Below are 16488 nucleotides of genomic sequence, written 5' to 3'. Positions count from 1 at the left end.
TTCTTTAAAGGAAAAAAAAATATTCAGCAAACTGGAAGTAAAATGTTTTAACAACCATTTTTGTTTTGTTTTCATAGCTTGTTCATGTGGGTCCAGCCAGAAATCACTCAGAAGCTGTATATTGTTTTATGGGCAGCTTTTATTGCATCCTGCTTGCTACCTTACAGGATCATTGGGCTTGCAATGGGTAAATAAATAAATAAATGTGTGTCTAGACATAACCACAAGTTATGCTTGGGATTCTAAAATTGTAAGTGGTTTTTTTTTAAGACGATGCTGTTTCACAGGTAACACCCTAGTCAACCTTCTTACACTTCAAAAGCCAGTCATCTGGGCGGGTTGCACAGGTGAAAATGCTCTGAGCAGAGGGCTAAGAGGAGGCTGATGTTTGGAGGCAGCATCCAGTATACCAGCCTGTATAGAGGATTGGAGGATCTTTTGAACTGAAGAATGTGGACAAAAAATGCTCCTTGTGTGTGGATTAAACATTCCCATTGTGTTTCTGAAATTATCACATAAGTCCCATTTTAACTGCAGCATTGATTTTTACATTCCTATGTTCAATTCAAAGTGTTGCTCATTTTTGTCCACATTCTTCAGTTCAAAAGTGGCTGAATTAACAAACTGGAACAGCTTAACAGGCTGTGTGTGGCTTTTAGAATGAAATTTCACTTGCTTGTATGGCTCTTCTTAAAATCATTAGTTCCTGCTCGGAGATAAGATGTTTGAAGTACATTGAGCGGGCTAGGTTAATGGAAGGGTGGCTTTATAAAAGCAAGAGTACATAATCAAGTGGCAAGTTTTAATGTAAGGGATTATCATAGGATAATGTAAAAGCATTATCTTTTGTGACAGAAGATGTTCAAATAGGTAAAAAAAAGCATTTAAGTTTCTCCATGTTGTGCTAAAGTCAGAAGTTCAATGTTTGATGTTTTTACTGTGCTTTAGCATAATAATACTAAACATGCAAAGAAACAAAAATATTTGTAGATATTTTGCTGCAAAAATGGGACACATGTTTTTGCTTCTTCAGTAAAGTATATTAATATAACCTAGAGAACTGTTCAGCACTCTAATGTACCCTAACAGTTTAACAAAAGGATACTGCTGAACTAGGTCAGTCTATATTCAATGTAATTTCTGATTTCTGACCTGATCCATTAATCTGGACTATTAAAAGGTTATGGATCAAACTGAACCCTGGCAGAAGTAGGGTGTTTATCCCTCAGTGAAGTCAATAGCAGGTCTTTCTATTTACATCTGCTGAGTAACAGTGCCATTTCATATGATTCCCAAATTGTTTCACTCCGCTTGTTCCTGTTACTATCTATTTCTAGGAGTTGAGACAAAAGCCTGTGTGTAGATGTGAATATATTTCTACTCGGCATAGTATAAAATATTTTTACAGAAATGTGTTGGTGTTTTTGATTGACTTCATGGAGATGCAACATAAACTTCAGGTAAATTACTAATGCCAGTTAAAATGTGTTTGCTAAAAATGCGTTTTGTTCTTTGTTTAAACTGTTCAGGACTTTATGCTGGAATCAAGTTTTTCCTTATCGATTTTATTTTCAAACGATGCCCAAGACTTCGAGCTAAGTATGATACTCCCTACATCATTTGGACGAATCTGCCTACAGATCCTCAACTAAAAGAAAGGTCGAATGCTACTGTGTCAAGACGGGTAAATAAAGTCTCATACTTTCATGCATCAGACCAAGTTGGCTTGCTTGCTTTCATTCCATTTTCAGTGGCTAGAGCACATGGAAGAAAGGGTGGTAGTTAAATCCTAATTTAAGTGGCAGTCTGACATGTCTGTATTTAAAAAAAACAAGATTCACATTATTCATAAAGTTGTTTTGCTGTATCTTATGAAAGAGACGTTCCGTTAGTGTGAGGTTTCCTTAAAAAATTCTGAAGTCTGTCTTAAATATTTAACTACAAAACTGGTTATAAGAGATTCTGGTGTCCATGTTGATTTCTGTAACAATTTTGCTCATGATTATAAGTGGAAACAATTTTTTGCTCCTTGTGTGCCAGGATTGGATTTTCAAACTCTCTGAAGTATAGTTTCATTTTCATTAGAAGTGAAAAATTACCCAAACCATAATGCTTGAGTTTCCAACCCCCCTTAAGTTAGGAAAATTATTAGTGGAGGTTGGCAATACCTTTTTTAGACATGAATATCCACATCTTATAGATGGTTATAAGTGTGTTTAGAAGAAGATGACTTATAAGCAATGACTTTAAGTAACCTCTCAATCTGTTAGGACTCTAATATTTGTAGGCATGTGTAATATACAACTTGATTCTTCTTTTGTACATATAGTAAGAGCTAGATAGCAAATGGCATAATTGTATTTTTATATCCCCTATTATTATAGAAATCAAGGCTGTCCAAATGTCCAAGGCTGCATGCACCCCATAAGAGGTTAAATTGTGGCCCTAGGCTCCTACCTGGCCACAGCTCCCCCACATTGCTCTGGCAGCAGTCAGGGGCTCCAGGCTCCCCTTTCTTCTGGGTCTCCTTTTCCCAGAGGGTTGAGTGGTGCAGCATGGTACAGCCTTCAGTGCCAGGGGAGCCCTCAATCTGGTGTGCCTGAATGGCAAGATAGTGGGGGAATTTGAGGCTGGAAGGCTAGGATTGTGTCAGGGTGTGTGGTGTGGCAGGGGGAGGGCATGCAGTACAGCAGTGGCAGGGGTGTGCAGAAAGGAAGCATTTGTGTTCTCAGTATAGTTGAAGGGCAGTCACGTGGCCCCACTGGGCTGTGACTCCCTACTGATGCAGTCTGTGCTAGTGTGTCCTGAAGGGTGTGCGGCTGCCGGCTACTTTAAAATTGGCCAGCCGTGATCTGAGTATTAACAATCAGTTATAAGACTGTACACACCCTTTCAAAGACGACACATCTCTTTTATGTTATCTTAAAGATAGTCTTAAAGTACAATATAAAGTGGGAATTATAGGTTTGAACCCCTTTGGATGAAGAAGGGCATTCCTGGGCAAGTGAAAACTGGGGCATATGAGATGACTACCACCACTGCCAGCCACACTTTAAGAGAGCCAATTGATCCAGCTGAGTTTTAAAAATGCTCCAAAGTTCTGTGGAGAGGCAGTTTTAATAAATTTGTCTCAGGATCAAGTCTATAAAATTACTAAATGAAATCATTAGGGTACCCATCTGCTATGCGCACACTGCCCTTTTAGGGGGAAGATGTACCAAGGAGTACAGGCAGAGTTGTCCCTTTTGTACATTAGCCATTCGTTTAAAGTGTGGCTGGCAGTGGTGGTAGTCTTCTTCTATACAATAGTTTTGTGGTGAAAACTAGTTTTGCTCAGGCATGCCCTCATTTGTCTGAAGGAGCATCTCCTGCCTCCTAGGATTGGATCTTATTAACTGGTAGGTAGGGATGGGGCCATTTTCCATCTGTTGTGCTGAATCTGGGCTACTGTACAGAAAGGAATTAAGGATTCATGGAGCTAAAGAGAGAACGCTCAAGAAGTAACTTGATTCTGCACCCTGGTAAGGATGATCCTTCTAGCAGGGGAGCACTATAAGTTATCTCACCAAGCATATCTCCCTTGATCTGAAGAGGTGGAGCTTTTCTGATGCCCCGTAGTAGCCAGTTTCAGTGGTGAATTGCCTATCAAAAAAAATGGTGGTGAAGACATCTGTAACGATGAGGTTTTCATTTTCAATTTCAGTCCTTTTTTATTTTTTTATCATCATCCCCTGAAGGAATCCATGTACTGCAGTAACCCTCAGGGCAAGATGGGAAAGAGTCCACGTTTGCCTATCTGTTTCACAAGGTTGATTTGTACTTAATAAAAGGCAGTTAGAACTGTTTAGCTGGAATTTGGGCAGAAGACGGCAGAATATCCCCTTTTATAAATTACCATGTACAAAGAGGCATAAACTTTTGTGAGCAAGAGCTTACTTAATCTGATTACAAAAGCTTGTACCTAGTGGTGTCAGTGCCAAAGGTCATTTGCTCTGAACTTCTGTTCAGTTGGGGCTAAATCCTTTGAGGTACTGAGATCCTGAGCTTATCTTGAAATGCCTGCTAAGGATAACTAGCTCTTCACAGCATAGGGCCTTAAATATAGGGGCTGGATACTTCACTCACACGTATGGTATATGTGGGAGAGCATGTATAGTATAAATGGGAATGGAGTACTTCCCTGACAAATGACAGTCCTTTTGGTTACTATCTAGGATGCTAGGAAATGAAGATGCAAGGAAGCTCTCCAAAATAAGGTGTTGGCTGCTTTGCCAGAAAAAATGTTTTGTCACTTGATCAGGAGCTTGATCTAAAATTGAGTTTTGCTTTAGTCCATCCCATTGAAACACTTCACTCTGTAATCATCACCTTTCACTTAGAACCATTCTGCTTTTAATTAGAGTACTAACCTATGATATTCTGATCATCTTCTGAAGTTAGGGGTAAATTAACCTAGAAAATAATCTGAAAGAGTTGAATTAATGTGCTCTAACCACTGACTGCTTTTTTTTTTAAGTTGCTTTCATTGTGTGTAGTTCCTTGATAGGCAAGTAGGATCTTGCAGCTTCACTCAGTTCATGTTTTATTCTGTATATAATAATGTTTAAATAGATTTCACTTTTTTTGTCACTGTCACATTTGTGTTTGTTTCTTTTCCTGCTAGCTGTCAGGGTATGAAAAGGTATGGATCATAGTGTGGAAAACTGTTTCAGCATTTGTGTTCATGAGAAGCTTATTTAGTTTTGTGTGTTTTTTGTTGTTTTTTCTCTTTTGTTTAATGTTTGTTTTTATTTATTTGGAGTGGTTTGGATTTTGTTTTATGTCCCTTTAGATAGGTCTTAAGCGTGGCTACTGGTTACTTATTAGCTAGGAAGTTCCCACTAGCAAAACAATTTAAATTGTGTGCAGTGGCATACCCATATCTAATCTGATAAATTTCTGGCTGTGCAAAAATGTTATAGGTGCCTCTAGCATAATGTTCCTTTTAGAGGGATGAGAGAGTTTCTGTCTAAAGAGTGAAATGTGTTGAATCAGCACCCTTAAAAATCTTCTGGTCAGTTAGTGCATTATGGCATAACAAGATTTTGTAGTAAGTATTGCACGGTGTCATTTTCTGGAGTTACCTAAAATGAGTTTGAATAGCATTCCTACTATACTTTTTTAAATTCAGTTTTAAAGGAGGAATGTTAAACTATTAATACACTAATCTTTCAAAGAGTTAAACTTAAATATTGCCGTTCACATGAATTGCTTTTTCTTCTTACAGCTTCAAACGGCAGCATCGAGAAGCTATGTAGGTTCAAATGCCCCAACTGGAGTAAATAAAGATGAAGACAGTAGTCGTTTTCATACTACAAAAAGAGGCAATTTCCATGAAATCTTTAACCTATCAGAAAATGAACGTCCTTTAACAGGTACTAAACAGGAAGATGGGTTAAACTGATAAAATTAATTTGTTAATATAGTTACAAGTCTCTTAATCTGAGTGTTAGGTAGTTATAAACTTTTATTGTAATGCTATCTATTCTAAACTGGTATGGGTAGTTTGAGAAATATGAGAGATACTTTTGTCCAGTGTCCATATGATTCTGTGAAAGAAACCACTGATCCACAGGCTTTTATGGTACCATTGAATTTGATAGGGAGAAAAGATTGCCTAATCAGTTTAGAGACAGTGGTTTGACCCTTGCTTGAAACTAATAGCTTGTTTGGAAGAATCTTGCCACTGATTTCTGAAAAGTAAAATCTAAGTCACGAGAACCCACCATGGTTGCTCACATACCATACACACCTTGTTTCAGGGAGGCAGAATGAGGAGTGAGGTTTTTTTTTCCAGTCGTCTTTGCCGTAGTATTGGCTCAGCCCTGGCTTAAGCTTCCTGCTGTATGGACAAGGGGTAGAGTCCCATCATCAGCTCTCTCCCTTATGCTGTAGGCTCAACAGCTACTGCCAATTTGGTGGTGGCTATGAGAGGGTTAATTTGTTAGCTGCAGCGGGGATGGGGTAATAATGCTGGTGACTGGACTGTTATCTCTGCTCTGTGTGTCTGAAGTGTTTACAGCTGGGCACAGCCCCTTGCTGCCATTCCAGTATGGAAGTTAATTTTATTGCTTAAGATGTATCCAAACTTTGGATGGCTCTTTATTTAGAGGAAAAAGTTCATGTGGTATGTGAATAAATGTTTTATATTGCTTATTATAGGAAAATCATCTATATGTGGGAGTGTACTTAATGCACCAAGCGTAACCAATGGGGTCATTTGATCTTGAGAAAGCAAGATGAAAATCTTAAGACTGGCTTCCTTGAAACGCTGTGTTTTGTGTTTTTGGTAGCATGTGAAAATGGTTGGCGTTGCTGCCTGATTAACAGAGATCGGAAGATGCCTACAGACTACATTAGGAATGGAGTTCTTTATGTCACAGAAAAGTGAGTCATTGGTGCTTGGCAGTATATTGTTTGAGGCCAGGGCAAGAAGGAATCTCTTCTTTTTGTGTGTGGGGGTGTTTCAATTAGAAGTGTATTTGGTGGGGGTAGCAGGTCTGAAGTAGAGCCTCTAGAAAAAGTTTTAAGATACTCAGCTCTGACATTTTGCTATAAAGTGACTTTTCATAATGTTAAGAATTCAGGGAAACTAAGGAGGTGACAGCTGGAAACTGGAGCATGGTTGATGGTGGTGATGCTAATGCCAGAACATGCATACGCACACACACATACTTGCACCTTCTGCGTACCAGCCAGCTTGACCACACAGCTCTTTGTAGGGCTTTTGAAGTGGTGGCCAAAATCGCTTTAAGAGTTTGCTGCTGGGTGAGCTATCAGAGAGGCAGCTGTTCTTCCACCCTCCTTTCCTTGAAATTGGTGAGGAAGAACAGGGAACTGTGGGATGCTGGAGGTTCTAGAAACCCTTGTAACGCTGTGTGTAACTGTACAGAGGTTCTGCTTAGCACAACCAAACCAAGAAGTTCCTCCTGGAAAGAAGTATTGTTTTATAGCACTTTTGCCATCATTGTAGTTTAAATGGCTGTAGACGCACTATTGAAGTGCTGCAAGGGTGCATTTAATGCTACAAATGTAGCTCTTTTCCATGGCCTGTGATCCCTTCAGTGTGTTACATTCTAGTGGAACTAAACACACTCTCTATGCCATGCCACGTAGTGATGGAGAGCATTTTGTAACATCTAGAGTTTCAAGCCTTATTTTGGTCATTTTTAAGTATGACTGCATGCAGATAATGTGACTACAGTGTGATTTGCTTTCATTAGCATTCATTTAAAGGAGGTTATTTATAAAACTAGCTTGTTTCTGAAGTAAGTGAAAGAAATGCACCGTTCTGAAATGAAAAGATGTGCATCTTTTCTGTCATCTCATAAGTCTTTGATTGCAAAGATATGAGTTTGAAATGTTAGTGGTGCATGGTTTTATTTCTCTCAAAGTTAGCAGAGGGAGTTCATGACAGCTTTTCTTATTTTTAAAATTATAATTTGACACTGTTTTCGACACAGTTCTTTTGAAAAACTGATTTTATTCTGAAAGATTTCAGAACTCCAGATTATATGCAGGGTTTTAAGAGCTTTTGTTTTCAGATTACAGCATTAAATAAACCTTTTTTTCCTTCTTGTTTTTAGTTATTTATGCTTTGAAAGCTCCAAATCTGGCTCCTCTAAAAGAAATAAAGTAATTAAACTAACAGATATAACAGATATTCAGAAGGTAAGCCTGTATTGGTTGTAAAGGGGTTGTTTTCTGTTCTATTGCTGCATTTAACTTTTCTTTCAAATGTGTATATTAAGAATTAAGTAGTGGGAATTTAAAATATTATAGAGATGTAATTCTTAGTGCAAAACTACTTATCACGTCATTAGAATTTGCTTAACTTGGTATTGGGATTGATATATACAAAGCAACTCAATTTTTGCCTTTAACAAGTTTTCCACATGCTTCCAAACTTTCAGGTTCAGCTCAGATGTACCTAATGGGGTTCTTTTCTGTCAACTGTGTGCCCTTTGGAAAAATGGCTTATAAAATAAAACCATTTCAGATGGTAACTGAAGTTTTCTAGCTCACCTGCTTTATTTCTGTCTCATCAGTGTTTCAGCTCTCCTTGGTGTTCTTCCTCCATCTCAGATTGTCTCCTTGTTATACCTATCACTGTTAACACCTGCATTCTTTCTCATCTCAGATGTTCAGCCTCTGTCTGACTAGTTTTTTGCCCATGCTCAGTCTTACTCTGGCATATTTCCTTTAATCAAAAATTTCAAATTTGTCCATGCTTCCAAAATCCTTATCCATGCTGAGCTCCTCTTTTATGGATTACTGTATGCAATTTGTCTTGCCCACTCTAGTTCATACAGAATACAGTTCTTCGCCTCTGCCAACCTTCATCTGTCTGTGTCCCTGCCCTCCCCCCCTTTTTTTACAAATTTTCATCCAACCTCTTGCACTCACTTCTGTCTCCAGTCTAACTGTCTGTGGATATGTCTGCTGCTCTTTTCTCTCCATAACAATATTTCCTTTCCCTTTTTAAAGTAATAATCTCTCTGCTTACTCCCCTTCCTGAACTATATACTACTGTCTTAGGCCCTGTATTTAACATGAAAAAGTGTCCTTGGAGAAAAAAAAAGTGTGTGTACAGCCAGCACTTTAATTGGATTCAGCCAGCTTACCATGAAACACCACTTGGAGTAGATCTAGGTATATGCTAGCTAGTCCTGTTGACTGTTTTGCTGCCAGAAAATTATATTTTATCAATATGTGGTCCTAGTGAAGAGGTGGCACTGCCAAGTTTAGGGTAAAAACTACCCGTGCCCTATATTTCTGCTAAGAACTTGCATCAGTTTTGTTGGCTAAATGTTAAACGTGTGGAATATGGAGCATTTTTGTGTCAAGTCATCAACACAAGAGCAGATTTGCCATCCCTGAGCCATTGGGAATTTGTGTGTAGAATTTAATTTGTGGCCTCAGTCCAGCTCCTAGTCTAGTTGCCTGAGCAAAAAATAGCATAATCGGTACCCTTTTTTGGCAGTTGCACCAAAGCAAACAAAGACTGCATTGTGTGGGGCTTTGCTTTGTGCCTTTCTGCTGTCTTCCCTTCCCCAGCTAATCAAGTTTGCACAGTGGGCATTTATACCCTCCTTCCCTGCCCCCAAACCCAAAAATCATTCCCTTTTAGGAGTCTGATTTATTACACAGTTCACACAATCACAAATCTTTTGCCAGCTTTCCTGGTGGCTCAGCACCTTTGTTGCTTTCCTGTCTAGTGGGCTGCCTTCCATTCCTGTTCCTGGCATATCTTTCCCAGGCTCTCTACCTAGCAACCCTGGAAGGATGCTCAGGGTAAGCACCTTGCTGGCCTTTCCTAATTCTTCCTGGTTTCAAATGGAAAGAGCCCTTGAGTTGACCCATAGGCTGCCTCCAATTTCATAGTTGTTCTGGTTCTTAGTGAGATGCTTTTCCTGAAGTTGGCATCAGCAAGACTGAACCCCAAAACTATTAAAGGGCCAGCTTGGGAGAAGCATGAAGACTGAATTTCTCTTCTGTTCTCTAGAAGTGGTCCCTTGGGCACAGTCTTACACCACCTGCCTTCATGGAAACAAAAGTCTGTGGTATTGATGCATGGTGGTCCTTTGCTTTCCAACCCATCCAGTGCTTGGCAGTATCAGCATTGTTGGAGAAGTGGGCTTGAGAATTTTGTTCTTAGCCCACAGATGCTGACTAAGGAATAATGATGAAGGTCTCCAGAGAAGGTTGTGTTCTGCTTTCCTTGTTAGGAATGATCATTTAATCTGATGTGGGGTATCTTTAAGAGGTGAAAAATAAAAGATAGGAAAGGGAAGGATTCCACCAGGCATGTGACACAATAATTTTTCAGTTCTGAATATTGTCACTGGTGCTTTGTTTTGCTTGGCCTTAGTTTTCTCCATGTGTTTTGCTTTTTCTAGTATGCTAGTGACAGAGACGTATGGTACTTTTGTTTGCATTACTAACATACTTAACTTATATTTTGAGGGTTCTTTTGAGTCTAATAGAGAGCTCCAATTTCCCTGAATTGTCACATAACTGTTTCATCTTCATCTATGAACTTTTAACATGCTTATGTCCAGTGGAGTTCTGCCATTATCTTATGTTCAATGAAGCTATGTTGAAATGTGAAGGAAAGCCTATTTGTGTTTCACTGAGATAACGCTTCAGTTCCATTATGTCTAATTGACCCATTTCATCTGTAAAATCTTTACAATGACTTATTTTCCTGACTGTCACTCTAAGTAATGGGAATAGATTGTTTTTAACATGTTTGGGAGGATCCCCAGTATATGGGGTTGTGTTACATGCTCTACTCTTCTTTTGTAATTGGTCAATACATAAAGTATCTTTGTCTTGTTTTGTAGTACAAAGTGCTCTCTGTTCTCCCAGGATCAGGGATGGGTATTGCAGTATCAACACCATCAACACAAAAAGTAAGTCACCTGCTGTATATGTATAACTGCATTCCACCCTTACATACTTGGGTTTCCCACCCTGCCTTAAGGCTACAAAACTGTCTTCTGCTTGCTAATATTCATAACATGGAATGAAAAGTTTATATCTTTGTTCTAGTCCTGAGACCTGAATGTGTTTGTATTTATGTAGCCCATATAAGTGAGTTTGAACAATTCTGATGTAGGAAACTGAATGGATTTTCATCATTCCTTACCTGAGGCTTCCACTGCTCTGTCTGATGAATCTGACTATATTCCAACATCCTTTTTAATAGAGAGTAGCAGATCTCTGTTTGTAGTGCTATCGCCAATATACATGAAAGAGAAGGTTGCATCCTTTTCTTAGCTGTAGGTTTAGGGAAGTGTCCACTTAAATTAATACCATAACCAAGAGAGAGGTTACTATGATTGGTGTTCTTGGTGATTTCCAGGCCGCTGCTTAGCAAGTTTAAAAGCCCCACAGTGCAGCCCTACGCTGACCTGCAGTGCTCAGATTTACAGGTGCTGGGCTGGATGAAGGGGGTGCATCAGCTCCCCCAGCCCAGGAAGTTTAAAGTCCTGCACTGGGTAGCACTGTGGGGGTTTAAATTTGCCCATGCATGTGGAGTCTGGGATAAAGGCTGCTTGGGTCCTGGCAAGTTGAAAAGGAAATGTGGCATCAGGGACATCCAAGCATGCAGGGAGCTGAGTTCCCAGTGCTGTTTTGGCATCTGACAAATTTTTATTCCAGACACCCAAAGTATCATGTCTGGCACAGTAGGACATATGATTTTTGGCATCTAAAATAAAATTAGTCAGATCCCAACCACACAACTAACTTAACATTTATGAGGAGCCTGAGAGAGATGTGTAGCATTAATAGACCTGTTAGGCTGTTAATACTTATTGAGTTAAAAAAATCTCAGGGCTATGCCAAAATATATCCACCTTGCATTCTGAGAAAGGCTCTGCATCAAGCAGTTAGAAACTGAAATATGATAACTGATGTAGATCACTGTTACTGATGTTCTGTATAAGAGCGTGTGCATTGTGGGAAAAGGTGAAGGTAGAAATAAGATTTAAGGTGAGGTTGTTACAAGACTTAAAAAATTGCATACTTCTCAGTGTTAAGGGAAAGTCCTTCCTAACTGTCATTGAAATCCTGTTCCTTCTGACATGGATCAAAAATCACCCAGGAAGATGTGCCTTTAAAAAGGGAGGGAGGAAGGTGTTCCCTTGTAAAGATGTGTGTTACGGACATGGATAATTTAAAAATCATCCATTTAACAGCCTTGAATTATATTGGTTAAATGGTTAACCGATAACACAGCAGTGCAGACACAGCTGCTGGGAGCTGCTTCTAGGGCCCTTGGGGGAGTAGGGGGGAAGAGGAAGCTGTGGCAAGCCCATCCAGACAAAACAGCCCATGTGATGCCCCTGGCTGGGAGGGAACAGCTAACTGTTTAATTGACAAGTAATTAGGCTACCTGCTATATTTCCTCTGTAACCTTGTAGGCTATGGGTACTAGTCCCCCCTCACCCTTCCCGCTCCTTGCTCCTCCCTCCCTCCTGCCTCTCCGGCCACCTTCTGGTTCTTGCTGGCGCACCGCGTGGCTTCTCTTCCCCCTTCCCTGCTAGACCGCCCCCCGCCCCGTGCTAAACAATAACTGATGAGCTAACTGGTTATCACTGGGCTTATTGGTTAACCAGTTAATTGTTTAACCTTTCAGAGTGAGTGAGTGAAGTCAGTGTGAAAGAAACTGGAAAGTTCTCTAAAGTGTTTAATTTTTTTTTCTCCTTTAGCCTTTAGTTTTTGGTGCCATGGTACACAGAGATGAAGCTTTTGAGACCATTTCCAGCCAGCATGCAAAAATAACTTCTGCATCATCAAACAGTGAAAGCTAGTATCTTATCTGTAGAAGATCTAGAGGAAACTGTTTTTTCTTTTTTCTTTTACAATTTGGTAGTGAAAATATTGAACATCCTCATCTATTTTGCAATAATTTTCCTTGTCATGTGGTTTATATTCTGTATGTTACATCAATCAAATGTATTTTATATATGCCTTCACATTTGATTTTAAGGTTTTTGTATTAAAAACAAGTGAAAGTGCTATCATCACTATTAGCCTTGCACATTAAGCACTTTTAATGTTTATTTACTGACATTTAAAATCTCAGAAGATACTTAGAGAACTGACTAGATAATACAGTGGAATAGCTTCATCCCTGAGGTAGCGCCACTTTTTATAATTAGTGATAAATTCGGCCCATTATCTCAGTTTTATTTTCCTGAGAGCTGAAACATGACTCTGGTGGCCTTTAGTGTGGTCCTTTTCAGGACAACAAGCTCTGAATTAGGTACCTTATAAAACATATCACGGAAATATTACCTAGTTTGTGTGCGTGTCTGTATATATCAACTAAACTTAAGGCATTTTTCCTGCAGATTCTGTATCGCAAAAAGGTAGGGTTTCTTTTTTTTTAACAGTCTGACTTCCTCTAGTTTTTCCTGAGTAGTTTCAAATTCCTTGTACAGAGAGTTCAGTGTTACAAAGCTGAGGGCGATGTTTGTAACCATATCTTCCTTTCCTGATTAACCAAAGTATAAGGAAGGAAGCTACTTTTTATAAAAGAGGGCATCAAAACTTTGTTCCTAAAATGTTAGGCAGCATTTTTGTATTTCTATTGTTACTTGTTATGGAAGGGCTCAACAATTGTACACATAACGTGTATGAGGTGTTTGTATGTTCATGTAAAAAGACTTGTCCGCTTGTCTCTCAAGATGGGAGGGAAGGTGGAAATAATTATACCCAAGCAAAACATGAGACCAATCTCAGTCTTTTTTTCCCCGCTACTTTTTTGAGAGTTCCTTCTAATGGAAATACCAGTTTAATGTAACATGTTTCCACTAGAAAACATACTTGTGGGGTTTTTTAGATATTGCTATACTTTCCCTTTTTTATTCCCCTTTTTTGTGCAATAGAACCTGACTTTTCCCATTGGAGCAGAGGTAAATCCTGGGGAACTCTTCTCATATGCTCCTTTCAGAGGGGCAAAGCCCATGCTGACATTTATCTTTAAGTTTTGAAAGCTTGCAAGTTTCTTATAAGAAGGCCCATCTGAGAGTGTTCAGGATTTCATTTTCATTCTCTTAACAGCACAGCAAAATATATACTAACCCTTCAGTGGTAGGGAGGGGGGAGACAGCATACCATATCCATTGAGTTGATTAGTACCAATACTTTCATTGTAGAAACTTTCCCATAAAACCAGTTAAGATCTTAATTCTTTTGGTCTCTCAGTGGTGGTGTGATATATATCTCACCATCTTATAGTTCATAGTTCTGTGTAATCTGTTCTTTTGGTTTTTGTTTTTTAATTCACTTATTTTACCAGTATTTGGGGACAGGGTAGTTGGTAAACTAATTTCAGCCTTACATTCAGTTAAGTATATTAGCAATATAAGGTCCCATGGAAGGTGGCATTCTGGAAAGTGTGGGAACCTATTTGAAAGTGACAGTGAAAATGATTAATCATGTAAAAATTTAATGTTGATGGTTTTTCTTTTGTCATTACATTTTCCTGTGTAGTGGCATTCAACTGAAATTTAAGAGTCCAAAGCTGCCTATGCTGAAGCTTGGAGCTCTAGGTGGTGTAGTGCACACACAAATATTTAGCAGTGTCTATTTGCAAATTAGTTTAAAACTAAATTTCCATGCACTAAGGTCTCTGTTCAGGAGAGTTATTAGAGCACAGGCTTGTATGTTGCCCTGTACAAGGTTGGGTGCCAGCTTATGCTCAAATTTAAACTTTCAGGCCCTGGGTCAAAGGCAAGCGTAAGTTCAATTGATAGGAGACACAATTTTCCACCAGTTATTATAAATGGTTATTAATCAGATATCATTTTAAGCTCTCTATTTGCAGCATGCAGGTTTATGTTCACATCAAACTCTAATTTTGCAATTTTTTTTCAAGAAAGTGCAGTTCTGATTTTTACAAGACTTTAAAGTTTCATTTATGCAGTATCGGGGTATTAAGGTTATTCTTCCTGAAGGCTCCTTCAAGAATTAAAGTGAGGAAACAAATAATAAGCAGTGAATAAATAAGCATTAAAATAGCTTAATGTTATATACAATTTAATCAGTTCCATGGCTCATTTGGTTTGTCTGTAAATCCCTTGGGTTTTTGTGAGCTGTTTGTTGTTTTTTTTTCCTCTTTCTTTGAAGAAACAGAAGATTATATTTTTTACAGAGAGCAAGTTGTTTTTTCTTATTTTTGTATCATTTTCAAATGTAATTTCTACCTTCACTCAGATCATAAGACACTGGTTTTAGTGAGAGATCAGGTAACTGCACTTATTACCTCCTCCCCCCTTTGGTTGACTATAGTACTAAATATAATCGGATTCTGATTCTTGAAGGACCTAAAATTATTGTGCTGATGGTGCCGGGACTGTTAGTCATACTCATGCTTTAAAGAAGGGGAAAAAAATCATTTACCCTCATTCCAGATTAAAAAGGTTCATACACATGATGTACTCTGGCTTGTCCAACAAAAACAAATTTACTACAAATATTGATTTGTTATTCAGAATTAATCTGCACTTTAACAATATGAACTTTTTGAAAAAAATTGTTAAAGCAGTATACTTATTGCAAACTACAATGCAACATTTCTTATACCAGAATTAAACAAAATGAACTGGATTTTTTTAGAGAAGATGTGTAATGTAATTGACAAACATCCATGTATATATTTTACAAAGTTCACTTTACATTAGGTAGTAAGTATTACTGCAAAATAACTACTCCCATGTGTAATGTAATTACAAAGCTAGAAAAAAACTTCAGTGTGCTTACTGGTGAGTACTGCTATGCTTTTGTTTCTCCTAGGCCCTGAAATATTGTGGAGGCAATGGGTAATCATATAGTTTACTTGTGTAATTACACTGAAGTTAACAACCTTAAATTTAAATCTTCCAACATAGAGGTTGCAGTATAACCTGCTTAATTTTGATTACAGGTTGAATAGTGCCACTTAATGTAAAGTGCTACTTTTAATAGACAAAAAGTGGTGTTTTTGCCATACTGTTGTTTGCTGTTTACCCTTGTAATTCTGTTGTTCTGTATGGTTCATTGCTGGATCATTCACATTTAATTGGGTTTAACTTCTTTCCTAGGAGTGCAGGGGTTAGTTTGAGTTCCTTTCAAGGAAAAAGGGAGATGAAAACTAACCATATCTGTTATTCATTGGTGACCATTCAAATACCTGAAGAAAAATACAAATACAAAATCATGTCTTTCTGTACATTGTCACTCAAGACTGAATATAAATGAGCTACTTGTAAGTGGCAACATCACACAAAAAACCAGCACCAAAACCTTACTGTTGTTCATGCAGACCAAGAGGGAAGATATGTTACCCAAGAGTGAGGAAATGAAAGTATGTACATAGTTTTTTTCCCTTTCCTTTTTCTTTGGCAACTTAAAATCCTGGTAATTCTATTGAATTCTGTACATTTGGGCAGACATTTAATTTGTATTACTAATCATTGAAGTAGAATGGATGTTAAAATTTTTATGTCTGAAGTTTGAGTCTATATTTTGAAGTTGTAAATAATTCATTATCAGTGTAACTTTTGTCTGACAAAAGGCTTATACTGTATGAAGAATTGAAATAATGAAATAATTTGCCCTGTACATTTTTTAAGAAAACCTTGTTTGTTTAAAAAAGTCTCTTGTATAAATTATAATTTTTATTTAAATAAACATAAAAATGCTTTGTGCTAACAAGTATAGTGTTTTACCCCTTTTCCTATCTGCAGTAGTAAGACTATAGCTTCATTTTCATCAATGATGGCAGCATGGCCATCAGCAGCAGTTGGTTGTAGGGGGTCAGGCATCCCTTAGTTCATGCAAACAGTTCCTTGTGCACCTTTTGGAGCATGCATGTTTGGGGCACAGTGGTGGCATGGGGCAGTGCCGCCATCAGCCATTGTTCAATTAAACAAAAACAACTGCCCAGAAGAAATA

At 38.3% G+C, this 16488-nt stretch overlaps 1 protein-coding gene across 1 annotated transcript in view; it reads left to right on the top strand.

Annotated features, from left to right (window-relative positions):
- The window catches only part of GRAMD4 (GRAM domain containing 4), a 77909-nt gene extending 61661 nt beyond the window's left edge, over window positions 1-16248 (top strand). Inside the window, exons 12-18 of the mRNA XM_019543504.1 lie at window positions 78-187; window positions 1530-1684; window positions 5267-5414; window positions 6333-6426; window positions 7626-7710; window positions 10386-10454; window positions 12258-16248. Coding sequence (XP_019399049.1) covers window positions 78-187; window positions 1530-1684; window positions 5267-5414; window positions 6333-6426; window positions 7626-7710; window positions 10386-10454; window positions 12258-12359 — 763 coding nt within the window. The 3' untranslated portion in view covers window positions 12360-16248. The remainder of the gene's footprint in view (window positions 1-77; window positions 188-1529; window positions 1685-5266; window positions 5415-6332; window positions 6427-7625; window positions 7711-10385; window positions 10455-12257) is intronic.
- The last annotated feature ends 240 nt before the right edge of the window (window positions 16249-16488 follow it).

The sequence above is a fragment of the Crocodylus porosus genome, unplaced genomic scaffold (genome assembly GCF_001723895.1).
Source record: "Crocodylus porosus isolate Cpor-Errol unplaced genomic scaffold, CroPor_comp1, whole genome shotgun sequence".
Lineage (NCBI taxonomy): Eukaryota > Metazoa > Chordata > Crocodylia > Crocodylidae > Crocodylus > Crocodylus porosus.
The sequence above is the reverse complement of the archived record's forward strand: the minus strand, read 5'-3'. Positions and strand labels throughout refer to the sequence as shown.